Source organism: Cavia porcellus, unplaced genomic scaffold, assembly GCF_034190915.1.
Source record: "Cavia porcellus strain 051 isolate PalLab524CR breed Dunkin Hartley unplaced genomic scaffold, mCavPor4.1 scaffold_28, whole genome shotgun sequence".
NCBI classification, from domain to species: domain Eukaryota; kingdom Metazoa; phylum Chordata; class Mammalia; order Rodentia; family Caviidae; genus Cavia; species Cavia porcellus.
The window spans coordinates 39,514,601-39,528,764 of NW_026947511.1; the positions used below are offsets into that span (position 1 = coordinate 39,514,601).

Below are 14,164 nucleotides of genomic sequence, written 5' to 3' on the forward strand. Positions count from 1 at the left end.
TCTGGAATCCTCTGTTGTGTCTTTAGTTTCATGTCGTTCTGGCTGCTTCCATGCTGTGAATCTATCAAAAAGGTTTCTCTTCTGTGGTCATTTCAACTTTGAGGAATCTCCAGAAGTCATCCAGTCCGGATCTGGTAGCTCAGGTGGGGAAGGCCACACTGGGACGCTTTTAAGGAGCCGGCTCTTGCATTCACGGCACTAGGCTGCAGGTTCATCCAAGTTTTTACCACACCTCACAAAGACACTCATGAAAGAGGGCTTCAGAACTGCTTCAGAAAGTGGCCAGAATGAAGCCATAAGCATGTTCCAAGTAAGGGGATACATTGTGAGGTAAATTCTTAACAATGTGTCTTTTTCTTTGTTTTTTGGTTTTTTTGAGAAGGGTTTTTGCTATGCAGTTCAGGCTGCCCTTGAACTCACTTTGTGGCCCAAGCTGGCCCTGAGCTCACGGAGATCCTCTTGCCTCAGCCTTCCAATTCTAGGATTACAGGCGTAGACTTCCACAGCCAGCTAGCAACGTCTTTTACTGTAATAAATTTTTAAAAACGTGCATTCACAGTATAGTTGGGCCACACCTCATGCATCAGAAGCCAAATCAACCACGAGACATAAAAGGACAGAAAATGAGAAAAGGGAAGTTACCCAACAGACTTCATATTTATTCCCTTTTTACCTTCTCCTCCCAAAATAAAGCTTGAAAGTTATACAGAAGGCAGGGAACATAGTGCCAGTCTCCTAAGCACCTGTGACACAGACCTGTGTAGACAAAATAGAAAGCTCACCCAGCAGGGAAAGGCGAGTCCAACTGGGGCATCCCAGCTGGATAGGACAAGTATTGGCACATGTGTGTCACAGTACACATGCATAACGCTGCCAAGTAACAAAGACCTCAGGTCGGCACTGGACCTCAGCGCCTATGTTGTGTTTGATATTTTTCTTGCAAATTTGCTAACAGTGATTTTAAACGATAAAGGATTCTCACAGCCCAAGGGTTGCTTGAGCGACATTGGGGCCTGGGGTGGCCCAGAAAGGCTTTGGAGGTCAGTGCGTTTGGGTTTGAATGGTACTGCTTTGCTTCTGGGCTGTGTACACCTGTGTGGTGTACACATCTCACGCCTCAGTGTCCCTCTCTGTGAAATGGTTAGGTCTAAAGTAGCCACACAGACCTAAATACAGTGACAGAGAAAGAGACCACGGTCTCTTCACCATTGAGTGTGAAGGGTTTGTCTGCTCTGACTTACTGACTTCACGTATGTGCATGCCTTGCACAACTAGAAGAAAAGTGTCATTAGGATCCTTTAGTGTTGTGTGACTATCATGGCATGTCAAACCAGATGATATAGGTCCTCGGTTTGTCATGACAAACCAGATGATATAGGTCCTCGGGATGACACAGACTATTTGGTGCGTGTGACTTCCAAACAGGAGATAATGAGTCATCTGCCAGCAGAACACAACAGACTGTCCAACAACAAAACTTTCTTTAGTATGTAGGAGGTCTAGCAGAATATGGTAGTGCACACCTATAATCCCAGCATTCAGGAGGCTGAGGCAGGAGGACCGCTGAGCGTTTGAGGCTAGCCTGGGCTGCATAGTGAGTTCAAGGCCAGAACTCCACAGCAAGACCCCATCTCAAAAACAAAACAAAAACAAGTAAAAGAAATACACTCTAAAGGCCGGGCGTGGTGGCACACTCCTGTAATCCTGGCACTCGGGAAGCTGAGGCATGAGGATGATTTCAAGTTCAAGGCCAGCCTGGGCTAAAAAGTGAGACTAAGGCCAACCTGAACTACATAGTGAGACCCTATCTCAAAAAGACAAAACATAAAATAAAATAAAATACTCTAAAATAAAGGTGAAATACTCTCTAAAGTAAAGGTTAAAAAGTACATTATCATATAGTGCAGTGGGTATATAAGCCAATAGCTCAGTCATTTGTCACCATGCGATAGGACTGCACCTACTGCATGTGCTATGCCTCCCACACCTGGCAGCACAGCAATGTCACTGGGCGACAGAAATTTTTCCTCCCTGTGACAGCCTAATGGCACCGCCATCCCATCTGCTACCCATTGTTGGCCAAAACATCATTTTACAGCACCCGACTATGTTTATATGCAAGCATAAACCCTGGAAAGGAGGTGAGTCCTGCGCTTGGCACAAGCGACCCCCATGCCAACAGCCCACAGATGCAGAGCTGTGCGGAACTCAGCATGGAGACACATCGGGGTGTCTGTGGCCACTCACTTGTCTGCAGCCTGAGCAGGCTGAACTCTGCAGGCTGTTGGGCCTCATGGACCTCGGGTGCCATGGCTTCCAGGGAGCGATGGGAGTATGAGGAGGAGGAAGAGGAGGATGAGCAGGGGGAGGACTCCCGGCCAAGATCTGCAGCAGTGCTGGAGAGAAAGCAGAGGGAACGGAGTCTTCGTGTGCTCCAACAGGAAACTCTGAATTCACACACCCCGCACTCGAGTCTCAGCATTCTCACACACAGAGCTCTGCTGACGCCTCCACGGAAGCCCCCAATTCATGATTCAAGGAGGAAGTGAAACATATTCGATAGATACGTGCTTTAAAATGTCTCAAGATGATTTAGTAGTTCTTCAAAAAGTTTAATAAGAATTACTATACGACCCAGTAATGCTAGGTATGTATCCAAGAGAATTGAAAACAGAGACTCAGATACATATACAGGAAAGCTTATTGTGGAATATTCATGTAATCAAAAAGCAGAAACAACCTGAGTCCATCCATAGGTGAACGGACAAACAGAAGTTGGCACAAAAACTCAGTGGCATATTATGCAACTGTTAGAGGAATGAGGTTCCATTTCATTCTACAGCATGGGTGAAACTTGCAAACATTGTGCTAACCAATAGAAGTCAGATACAGAACAACAAATATTGTATGATTCCACTTCTGTGAAGACCAAAAGTCATCCAGAGGCTTCCAGGGCTGCAGAGCAGGGAGAATGCTGCATTGGTTCTTAAGAGGTGTAGATTATGTTTGGGATGATCAGGATGTTTTGAGAATAGGGTGACACAACAATACAAGCCTCATGAAACATAGATAGAAGGTCGTATGTTATGCTATAGGTATTTATTTTATCATGGGTTAAACAAACAAAACAAGGAATAATATGCCCATTAAGCTAAGGGAAAGAAACCAGACCCCCAAGGGCCACCTGTGATGACTTCATTTACAGGAAACGTCCAGTACGGGCAGCTCCAGATGGAGGGAATGTAGATTAGGGTGGGGGAATGAAGGGAGTAGAAGGGAGGAGCACTTACCAAAGGAGACATTTAAAAAGTGGAAAACCTAGGCCAGGGAGGTAGCTCAGCGGCACAAGCACTTGCAGGGCAAGTGCAAGGTCCTGAGTTCGATTCCTGGTATAAAAAAAGGAAATGGAAATGCACAGAGTGAGACATCTGGTCTCCTGCTTCTCTATTTGAAAGGATCCATGGGAAGAAAGTCAGCAGCAAGATGCCTGCCTGTGCTGTCCCCTGGCATCAGGGAAGCTCTGCAGAGGGACTGGTCAGCAAGAGGCCCTGGGGCCACCAGCAGCCACAGAGGACAGTGCTCCAGCGGAAAGTGCTGGGTGTCGTGTGGCCAGGCCACTCACAACTGTGGAAGTGGGAGTTTCCAGGGGTGACCCACAAAGGGCTTTCTCCAAGGGGCCAGGCCCTGAGTTGGAGCTGTCCTGTGTCCTCAGCTGCCTGATTCACTGCATACACATCCTCAAGGCCACCTAAAGGCTGAGACAAGGCATGATCACCTTGACCTGTGCTTTCAGAGCGGACAACAGGATACAGGAACATGCTTTCAAGTGTCAACTGTACCTCAAATGGTCTGCAGGTGACATTGGAGATGTTGGCTGTATGACCTTTGAAACCAGCAAGTCCTATAGGCCATAATGAAGCAGAATAATAAAAACAGTAGTTTAATAAATAGTAGTTTAATTTTTTTTTTTTTTTTGTACCGAGATCAAACTCATGACCTAGTGTTTGCCAGTCTGGTGCTTACATCGCTGAGCTAAATCTCTGGCAGTAGTTTAATCTTAAAAGTTGTCTTAGAATGATTTTTTTTTTTGCATTAAGTCAAGATGCTAACAGTGCAACCATTCAGTTCCTGCTTTGGTTTGTAGAGCTAAACAAACTATAAAACCCAAGTCTAGGATAAACTCACTAAAAGCTAGGAAATGCAGAAAAAATTGTAAACATGTTTACATGATATTATGCTTGAAAGACAACAAAGAATTGGGAAATCCTTTCAGAATATGATTGGGGTTTTGTTTGTTTGTTTTTTGGTTCCAAGGATGGAATTAAGGACCTCACGCTTGCCAGGCAGGCGCCGTGCTGCTGAGCTACATCCCCAGCCTCAGCAGATTATTGATATCCAGAATAATATCAGCAGAGAACACGGTTTACCACAAAGTTGTCTCTGTACCCAACCTAGAGGGCTTCTGTCCCAGACACTATCTATCTCGTTAGCTGTCCTGTCACCAAAGGAAAGTGGTGTAAAGTTCATCTTCTGTCCTGAGTTCATGGTGAGCTGTTACTGTTTCTGTGTTTTGTAGAATAATTTTGGTCTGCAGCAAAATTCTGTTTCTCACACTTCTTTCTTTCTACTTGAAATTCAATTTCAATGGAGGCCTGATGGTGAAAGGGGCAATATTAAATTTAGAATAATCTCAGACTAGGGTCCCTAGCAACATTACCCTAAGTAAAAAGGCGCTTAGCTGGGTGTGGTGATGCATGCCTGTAACCTCAGCACTTGGAAGGCTGAGGCAGGAGAATCACTGAGCTCAAAGCCGGCCAGGGCTACATAGGGAGTCCAGGCCAGCCTAAACTACATGAGACCCTGTCTCAAAAAAAAAAAAAGAAGCTTGACTCTGCTGTAGCTCACATATAGAGAGACGAATCAAGTATTTTTCTTTACAAAAATTCCCAAACCCAAGGAGTTGAGGTCTCTTTTACATTAAGACTTTTTTTTGTTGTCGTTTATTTGGTTGGGTTTTTTAAAATTATTATTATTGTTGTTGTTGTTGTTGTTTAAACAGGGTCAGGCTGGCCTGGAATTCCCCATGATCCTCCTGCCCCAGGCTCTCCAGTGCAGAGATTACAGGCATGCACCACTATGCCTGGCTATGCTAAGACTTTTTTGCAGTAATTTGTTAATAACTTTAATAAAGGTAATTTAAGAGTGTAAGTTTTTAAGGACTCCCAAAGTGAAGCTTAAAATAGTCATTTTGGAGCTGGGCATGGTGGCTCACATCTATAATCCCAGCACTCGGGAGGCTGAAGCAGGAGGATCGTTGGAGTTCAAGACCAGCCTGGGCTACAAAGTGAGCTCAAGGCCAGCCTGAACTGCATAGCGAGACTCTGTCTCAAAAAGACAAAAAAAAAAATTACTATGCCAGGTGCTATTTTTTGGGAAAATGGAGAATAAAATATGTTCTTTTTTTCTTTTTATCGGTACCGGGGATGGAACTCACAACTGCCTACTTGCAAGGCAGGCGCTTATATGCCGCTGAGCTAAACCCCCAGCCCAAAATATGTTCTTTAGCATAATTAATATGCCTTCCTGACATAGGCAACTACTTTGAAGACAATAAGATTCACTAAGATACCCATTCTGGTTTGACTATTGTCTTCTTTGGAAGTCCTGTAATGTTTACAATGCCTAAGTTTTATTGGTCTTGTTCTCTACTGTTTTGTCCAACTTTATAATATCTAATGAGATAGACAATTCTTTTTAAGGAAACAAGGGACAACGTTGATAACCATTGTTGATAAACTTGTACTCTGTTCTACATCATGTGCTATGTCTATCCTTGGTATTGACTGACAGCTTTGTTTTGCCATATTTGACTGTATTCTCCCCCCCCCCAAAAAAGTAATAAGCACTAAGGAGTAATGAAATCCAAACTGTGTGAATTTTGTTGTAAAAAAGAGAGGGAAAAAAAAAAAAGAAAAAGAGCTCTAACGGATATAACAGCAAGTGTGTTTAGAGGTGTTAAATAGCTGACTGTATCAATGTTTTTGGATCATTGAACACAGCTGTTTGCAGTCTACCTGTTTGAATGTCCACCTTGTATTCTTTGATACTGTGATTTGAGGAACTATTTTCAAGATGATAATATGTAATATACTAACAGGTGATTTCTTACTGTTATGTTTTTGTTTGTTTGTTTTGTTTTTTTTGTTTTGTTTTGTTTTTTTGTAGTTCTGTATTACGTGTACCCTTACACCGCTTTGGTTTGTTTTGTGTTTTTCTCTTTTTCCTCTTAAATAAAAAAAAATTAATATGCCTTCCTTTAATGTCTGTAAAAATGAATAAATTTTTTAAAAGTTAATATTAGGACTAGAGGTATAGTTCAGGGGTAGAGCCCCACATGCATGAGGTCCTGCATTCAGTCTGCCCTACCTCAACCACAATCAAAATGTTAACATGTCTTCTCTAAAATGTGCAATTATTGTGACTTTTTATTTTTAATATTTTTTTCTAATTTTAAATTGTTTACAATAAACTCACTTTTATTATAAATATTTAGAAAAAATTTTTCAAATTTTTTTTTGTAGAGACAGGGTCTCACTATGCAGTTCAGGCTGGTCTTGAACTTAGTATGCAGCCCAGGGTGGCCTTAAATTCATGGCAATCCTCCTGCCTCAGCCTCTCAAGTGCTAGGATTATGGGTGTATTTGGCCATATCCAGCTTCAAAATTCTTTATTGTTAAGGAAATGCAAATAAAGTAGCAGAGTTAGGATTTGAACCCTGATATCAGACTCCAGATTTCATGCCTTGCTGACCAGGCTGTGATGCCCCTTGGACTAGGGACCTCTTGGACACAGCTTACACCAGCCACAATGGCTGCTCACCAGCCCTTACTTACACCTGCTGAGCACTTGCTCCAAGGAGGCCTGGAGGCTCACTGACCCTCAGACCCATTCTTGTAGAGGGTGAGGAGCTGGCACTCCCACTGGGGTATGTCGCACTGGCAGAGCATCGCTTGGACCCTGGGAGATCATTGTGGGTACCACCTGCAACACATAGATGCCACCACTTAGTCGAGTACCTGCCACTGTGTCTTTATCCCTAGATTATAAATGACTTATTTAAGAAAAACGACTCATAACATTGGGCATTTGCTGTGTGCTGGGGGTGACACTAACCCATAGCCCATTTTATCTTCCTAAAGATCATAGACACAGGGATCACTCATCTCCCCATCCTAAGAGGTGGAACAGGCTCAGGTTATGCAATTTGCTTTTGAGTCACAGAAAATAAACATCTAGGACCAGGTTTGATCACCTTTCTTGTGACCACGAAGTCCAAAATTCTAACCACTGTGTAGACTGCTTGTTCCTTCTACTAAGTGGAAGAGAAGAGACCTGCGCCCAGCTGTCTGTCACTGTGGGCTGTACTGAACATCTCAGGCCAGCTTTCCAAAGTGCATGACCTGGGAAGAACAGTGAAGATGACAAGCAAAGGACTGCCCTTCAGAAATGTCCAGGTCTCTGCCCACCACAAGTCACCAGCTACACAGACCGTTCTTCCCACTCTTCTTAGTAGCATTAAAAGTTTTGTTTTGTTTTTGTTTTTGTTTGAGACAGAGTCTCACTGTGTGGTTTAGACTAGCCTTGAACTCACTATGAAGCAGGCCGGCCATGAACTCATAGTGATCTTCCTGCCTCAGGAGTACTGGGATTATAAGCACACACCACTACACCAGGCTCACATCAAAAGCATTGCCCGGCACTGAATACCGATCTTAACAAATGTTGGAGTGAATAAAAAAAGAATAACTCTCTGATCACCTCCAATCACAAGAGAATCCTGAAATCCAGTGATTGTCAGACAGATTTCTATTTTTTATATAATTCTTAGCTTATAAAAGTCAATCTGGCCAGGGATTTAGCTCAGTGGCAAAAGCGTGCCAGCCTGGCAAGCGCAAGATCATGAGTTTGGACCCTGGTACCAAAAAAACCAGTCAATCTGTTCTCTTTACATTTTCAACCTTGTCTAATTATGATGCAAGGAAAGATGATGTATAGACACTGCCTTTCTTTACGCACAACTTTGTACACACAGAAGCTCACAGACTTGGCATAAGCTCCGGTTATAAGGAAGTCACAAGGCGTGCCTGGCTCTCTAGACTAAGCACCGTGCCACCCCCAAAGGCTTCATCTCGCACACAGATGGTATAAGCCATGTGCCCTCTGCAGAATTTCCACCACCCAGCAGCAGAACTGCAATGGAGACCATTTGTATTCATTTCCTCTCAAACTCATTCGGCAAGTGAATCACACCCACGCTTGTCAAGTCCTTCCCCATCCCCACCCCCAAACCCTTCACACTTAGGAAGACTTTCCCTGTGAACCCAACTTTAAAAACAACTACGCTGTTTCCTACTTTCCAAATCCCTCCATTCTGCCATTTCTCAGATTGCCATATAAGGACTCTCTCAAGCCTGTTAAAAATACAAACTTCCAAACCCCATGGCAGCCCTCCTGATTTAGAAGCTCGCTAAGTGAGTCCTGGGAACCTGTCTTTCCAGTAAGCTCCCACCCAGGTGCTCCTGGGCTCATGTTTGGCCCTGAGCCCCCTCTGCCATGAGCCCAATTCCTTCACTGCACCAAAATCCACCCCAGCCCACTGCCCAGCATCCTCCCCAGATTTTCCAGGTCATGAAAATCACATGCATGTTCCAGAGGTCTGACCAAGACCTACAGGAGAAACCCGAGGGTATAGTATGTTTAAGATGCAACTCAGGAGGAAAGTGATCTGGAATGTTCTGGAACATTCCCCAGAGCCCAGGGCAGCCCCAGGCACAGTAAGGCCCAGTGGTTGCTTGAGTTGAGTCCCTGGGTCAAAGTCAAGCTGAGCAGAGAGATAGGAAAAGAGTAGAGCTGGCAGGAGAAGGAGACCATCCCCTAGCAGGCAGAGGAGCAGCCTTCTACTTACAAGCATAGAAGAAGCATCAATAAATATAATACAAATCATGCTATCTCACTGCAATACAATACAATTATAAATCAATAAGAGAAAGACAGCCAAGAGCACCAATTAGGGTTGGAAACTCAAACCGCACTGCTCAATAATTCATATAGAAGAAGAAACCATAATGGAAATCATGAGGTGGTTAATGATCAGTGCATATAAGCACTGTATATCAGAACCTGTAGGAGTCAACATGAGCAGTAATTAGAAAGCTGGGATCTCAGGTGTATATGCTGTATTCCAGACTGTAAGATACCACTGATTTAAATATCATCTCAGCTACCACAGCGGATAAAAGTGGCCAGTTCAGGACACAAAGCCTTACTGTTTAGAACTTTGTACACTAATTGAAGTATTCTTTTAGATTAAGGAATTTAATCACACATGATTTATGTTAAAAAAGAGAAAGAAAAAAGAAAGAAAGAAAGAGAACAGAAAGGAAGAGCAAAGTAAATTGTTTACATTCAAACCTCTGACAACTGATGTCCGCCCTTCCACCTCATGTTGACCTCAGGGCAATGTGACCATGGTGACAACATAAGTGACACAGAGTCTTTAACAGAGAGGTCCTCGGTGACTCTGGGTTGTGCTGTCCAGCCACCGAGGAGCTCTACAGGCTTCAGTGCTCGGGAAACAAAGACCATGACAGCTGGTTGGCACCCGTTGCCTGACCACATACAAGTCAGACCAGTCACAATATCGGAGAGGCCAATGGGGACAAATGTCCATCTTAGGACACTGTCGCAGCACCATAATGTTTGAGAACAAAGTTTCCAAAACTAATGAGCTAAGCTCTCAATGGAATAAGAGAAAGAGCAAATCTCCAAAATAAGGAAGGGAATCACAAAGTGACAGCATAAATGAATAAAGTAAGACTGTCAAAACTATAGCTTCATCAAAGGACTAATGATGTAAATAAGTAAGAGTCAAGAAAAACACAAGTAAATAGTATTAGAAGGCTGGGCATGATGATGCACACCTGTAATCCCAGCACTCAGGAGGCTGAGGCAGGAGGATGGTGTGAGTTCCAGGCCAGCCTGGGCTACAGAGCAGGACCCTGTCTCAAAAAAACAAACAAACAAACAAACAAACAATAGTATTAGAAATGAAAAGGAGATCATAATTACAAATATAATAGAAATAATTATACAGAGGAATAAACTGAGCTGTAGAAATGTCACATAACTCATTCAGAGTTACACAGCTGAGGAGTGCAATTTATAAAAAGCAGTTTTCTATTGTAATATCTGTGGAACTCAAGATAACGGCTGCCATTTCTTTGGGCAGGAGTACACTTTTCATAAGCACACTTGTCATCTTGTGGACTTTACAATAAAATAAAACATCCCCTGTGACAGACCTGCAGTTTCCACGCCTGCAATGCACTCAGCAGAGCCAGCTAAGGCTCTAGGACAGCCCACACACACATGCGCATGAACATGCGCACAGACGTGTATTTAACAACTGGTTTTGGTTTTTTGAGACAAGGTCTCACTGTGTGGTTAGGTTGGCCTTGAACTCACAGTGATCCTCCTGCCTCAGCCTCCTGAGTACTGGGATCACAGGCATGTACTACCATGCCCAGCTGTCTTCAACTGATTTATGGAAAACTTTCCCCCCTCCCCCCATGCCCTCCATGCAAAGCTGAATTCAGACATAGCTTCCCAGCCTCGGAGCAGAAAAGGAATGGCAGGCCTGGTGATCCAAGGCCCGTGCCCTTCTGGTACCCTTCACTCAGAAGTACAGAGCCTCCCTAGCTCACCCTTAGGTCCTTGTTTGCCTCCAAACAAACTAGTAACTGCAGGGAGCTAAAAAACTTGAGGTTAGAATCCCAGAATCTTTTCTTCCTCCTATGCAGGCCACACTGGGAAATGGAAGGTGCTAACTCCTCCACTTCCTCTGGGCCAGCTCACAGCTGGGGTGTGGGTGTTGTACCTCCCTCTCCCCCTGCACTGCCAAGGAAAACCAGGAGATCACAAATCTGGGATTGAGGAGAGCAGGGACCAGGCTAAGACCCGATAGTTCAAAGGCAGAACATTCTCCAACCCTTTTTGCTTCTTGCAGGTCACTCACCTCTACCAGCTGCATGACATCCTAACGCTGAGGTTTTCTGGGAGACGCCCCGTTCCCTCTTGCTGGCTCTAAAGGCAAACCCCCCGACATCCTCCTCAGCCTAGAACACCAGTGCCGGAGCAGCCAGCCATGACTCAGTATAGCCTTTCCTAATCTCTACCTGCTCTGTCCCCACCAATATGCAGTGCCACAGATCTGCAAAGATCTGAGCAGTGTGAGCTCTGGAAACCAGGAGGCTTCGGTCAAATCCCAGCCTTACCATTTATTAACCAAAGCACTGGTTGGGTCAAATCCCTGCCTCCCTTTACTTATCTGTAAGCTCCAGGCTATTAGGAGACACAGTGAGGGAATTCACGAGAATCTCTGCTTTGAGGGTGTCCCTGCCTGATCAGATCTTGGACTCACACAGACAGAAGCACCTGGCCAAGCTGTTGATGCTACGTGCCCCGAACTAGCCGCTACATTTGGAACATGAGGTGTCCCCAGTGCCCCCTGTGTTAAATGCTTGTCCCCCATTCCTGGCACTGCTGGAGGTGGTGGGGCCTGGTGGGGGTGCAGCCTTTTCTTTTTTTTTTTTTTTTTTTTTTTTTTTTTTTGTCGTTTTACTTTTTATCGGTACCAGGGATCGAACTCACAACTGCCTGCTTGCAAAGCAGGCACTTATGCCGCTGAGCTAAATCCCCAGCCCCGGGTGCAGCCTTTTCTAGCCACGAGGTGAGTGGTTTTGCTCTGATGCCTGCTCCACCCTGATGCATGCCATGAGCCCAAAGATCTAAACTTCTAACACTGCAAGTCAAAAAAAGCCTTTCTCTTTATAAGTCAGTTATCTCAGGCAGCTGTTAAAATTGCAGGAAGATGACTAACATGCCAGCCTTCAGACAGGGCCTCCTGGGTCCACTATACTTGGATAGGGAATGGGATTCATCCCCAGCCCCCCTGGTTCCTTAGAACTCAACTGTATCTCCTCTGTGCCTCGGTCACACTGAAGTTGCCCTCCTCTCGAATCTTCTCCAGCTCTCTGCCACAGGCTGCTCTTGAGATGGAGGGAAGCCATGAACCCTGGGGAGCATTGCCAGAGTCCGTGATCTCATCCACATACAGGGTTTGATTTTAAACATTAAAAGAAACCCAGAGACCAAGAAAAGACCTTTGTAGAGAAAGGAGGCTGAGACAGGAGGATCACAAGTATGAACCCAGCCTGAGCAACTCAAGACCCTCTTTCACATTCAAAAAATAATAAAATGTTGGGGATGCAGCTCAGTATGAAGGCTCTGGATTCACTCGAAAGAAAAGGAGAGAAGAGAAAGAAAAGTTATCAGTCACAACAAACGTACTCCACAAGCCATCCAAAGTTGAGAGGGTGGGATTAGGTCTGAGTCAGAGATATCCTCCTCCCAGCAGGCAGTTCTGGGTCCAGAAGCCCCTGATCTTTGCAAGCAGGGATCCTTTTCCGCGTCTTTTTTGGGAAACCCAGAACTCCCTTCAAGGCCTTCACCAAGAGGCGACCGGTTCAATCCACCAACCTCAACCTAACGTCCTGCCGAGGACTGGTGGAGGAGCCCAGGGGTAGGGGGCTTGGGGCCGCATGTGCGTCGCGGGTTGCCCAGACACCGGATTGCCAGGACACCGCGTTGCCTGGATACCGCGTTGCCAGGATACCCGGAGACTCCCGGCCTCCTCCTTCGCTGCTTTCTGGCTCCCTGGCCTCAGGGAAAAATAGGGGCGGGGCAGGTGTTTTAGACAAAGACGCCACAAAGTCCACCTAAAGGTGTTTTATTGTTTTGTTTTGTTTTTTCAATAGCTTGTGGTTCTTCTCTGGGCCATTTTCCTTATTAGAACCGTACCCCTGGGGTAGGGAAAGATGCGCCCTGCCTTCACTAATCTCTTCCTCCCGCAGCCAGCTGCAGTTTTCAAAATAGAAAACCGACTTTGAACAAGGGCTTGCTCAAGGTCACCCAGAAAAACTGAGATTCGTTTCCAAGATTTCTCCTTCCAAATCTACCCCTCTTCCGAGCTTATCAACTGAAATGTATCTTCCTAATCCTTCCCAGGACTTAATAAATCTTCTATGGGAAGCTTTTTCCCAAGCCAGGCTTAGTTCCTACATTTATATTTAGCCCTGGTTTCTCTCTTGACAAGGTGGGGAAAATTAGAATGTGTTTTTGGTTTTGATATATTTTTTTCTAATTATAAAAGAAATAAATAGTCATTGTGGAAACCTTTAAAATATACTAAAGTATTATTAAAAACCCATAACCCCACAATCCAGAGGCTAACCATTTTTTGTGGATATCTATTGCTGAATCACAAATCAGCCTCCAATTCTGTTGCTTTAACAACGATGATCATTGCTGTCTCTAGCTTCTGGGGTTCGCTTGGCCGGTGAGGATGTTCACACTTGGGGTCTCTGTGCTGCAGGATAGGAAGTGGCTGGGCCTTCCTGGTTCACAAAGCTGGTAATGGATTTCGGTGGTCTGCTGAGATCTCCTTGGGACTTCACCTTGTCTCTGTAATATGGTTTTCCATGTGTTTCCTCCTGGCTTGTGTCTGCATTCCTCACACAAGGAACCCAGAAAGACCAGGCAGAGCTCAATTGCCCCCACAGACGCAGGGAGAGGAACCCACCTCTCATTGGCAGAAGCAAGGTCATAGGGTTGCCAAGGTCATGAACTGCCTAACGATTGGGAGATCTTATGCCACACCAACGGCCACATTGCCACTTCTGTCTAATGGCTGTTCTGCCGGGCACCTTTTCAGTGCACACGTGTGTTAACATAGGTAGACTCAAACTATAATGTACAATTTGGGGTCAGACCTCCTAAAAATCTCACATTTTGTCCTGGGCATTTCTATTTATTAAAGATTTAAAACACACACACACACACACACACACACACGTTATCTGTTTAATCACACCATGGTAAGTTAGGATCTGTTTAATAGGAAAGCAACATCATGACTAATGGCTTCACTCAAGCTGCTGGAATGACAGAAAGACAAAGATATTTGTCTGTTTTGTTCACTGTTACACACCAAGCACCTAGCACAGAGCCAGCATGTGTAGACACCCATTTGACTTAATGGATGGAT

At 44.7% G+C, this 14,164-nt stretch overlaps 1 protein-coding gene across 2 annotated transcripts in view; it reads right to left on the minus strand.

Moving 5' to 3' along the window:
• The window catches only part of Spats1 (spermatogenesis associated serine rich 1), a 29,865-nt gene extending 17,093 nt beyond the window's left edge, over window positions 1–12,772 (minus strand). The window contains exons 1-4 of one of the 2 annotated variants that reach the window (XM_013156588.3): window positions 12,409–12,772; window positions 12,031–12,133; window positions 6,894–7,041; window positions 2,248–2,396 (exon numbers count right to left, since the gene is read on the minus strand). In XM_013156588.3, coding sequence (XP_013012042.2) covers window positions 2,248–2,396; window positions 6,894–7,041; window positions 12,031–12,133; window positions 12,409–12,420 — 412 coding nt within the window. In that variant the 5' untranslated portion in view covers window positions 12,421–12,772. Of the gene's footprint in view, window positions 1–2,247; window positions 2,397–3,839; window positions 3,902–6,893; window positions 7,042–12,030; window positions 12,134–12,408 lie in introns of those variants that run through there. The other variant, XM_063238801.1, reaches the window with a different exon arrangement.
• Window positions 12,773–14,164: the final 1,392 nt, after the last annotated feature.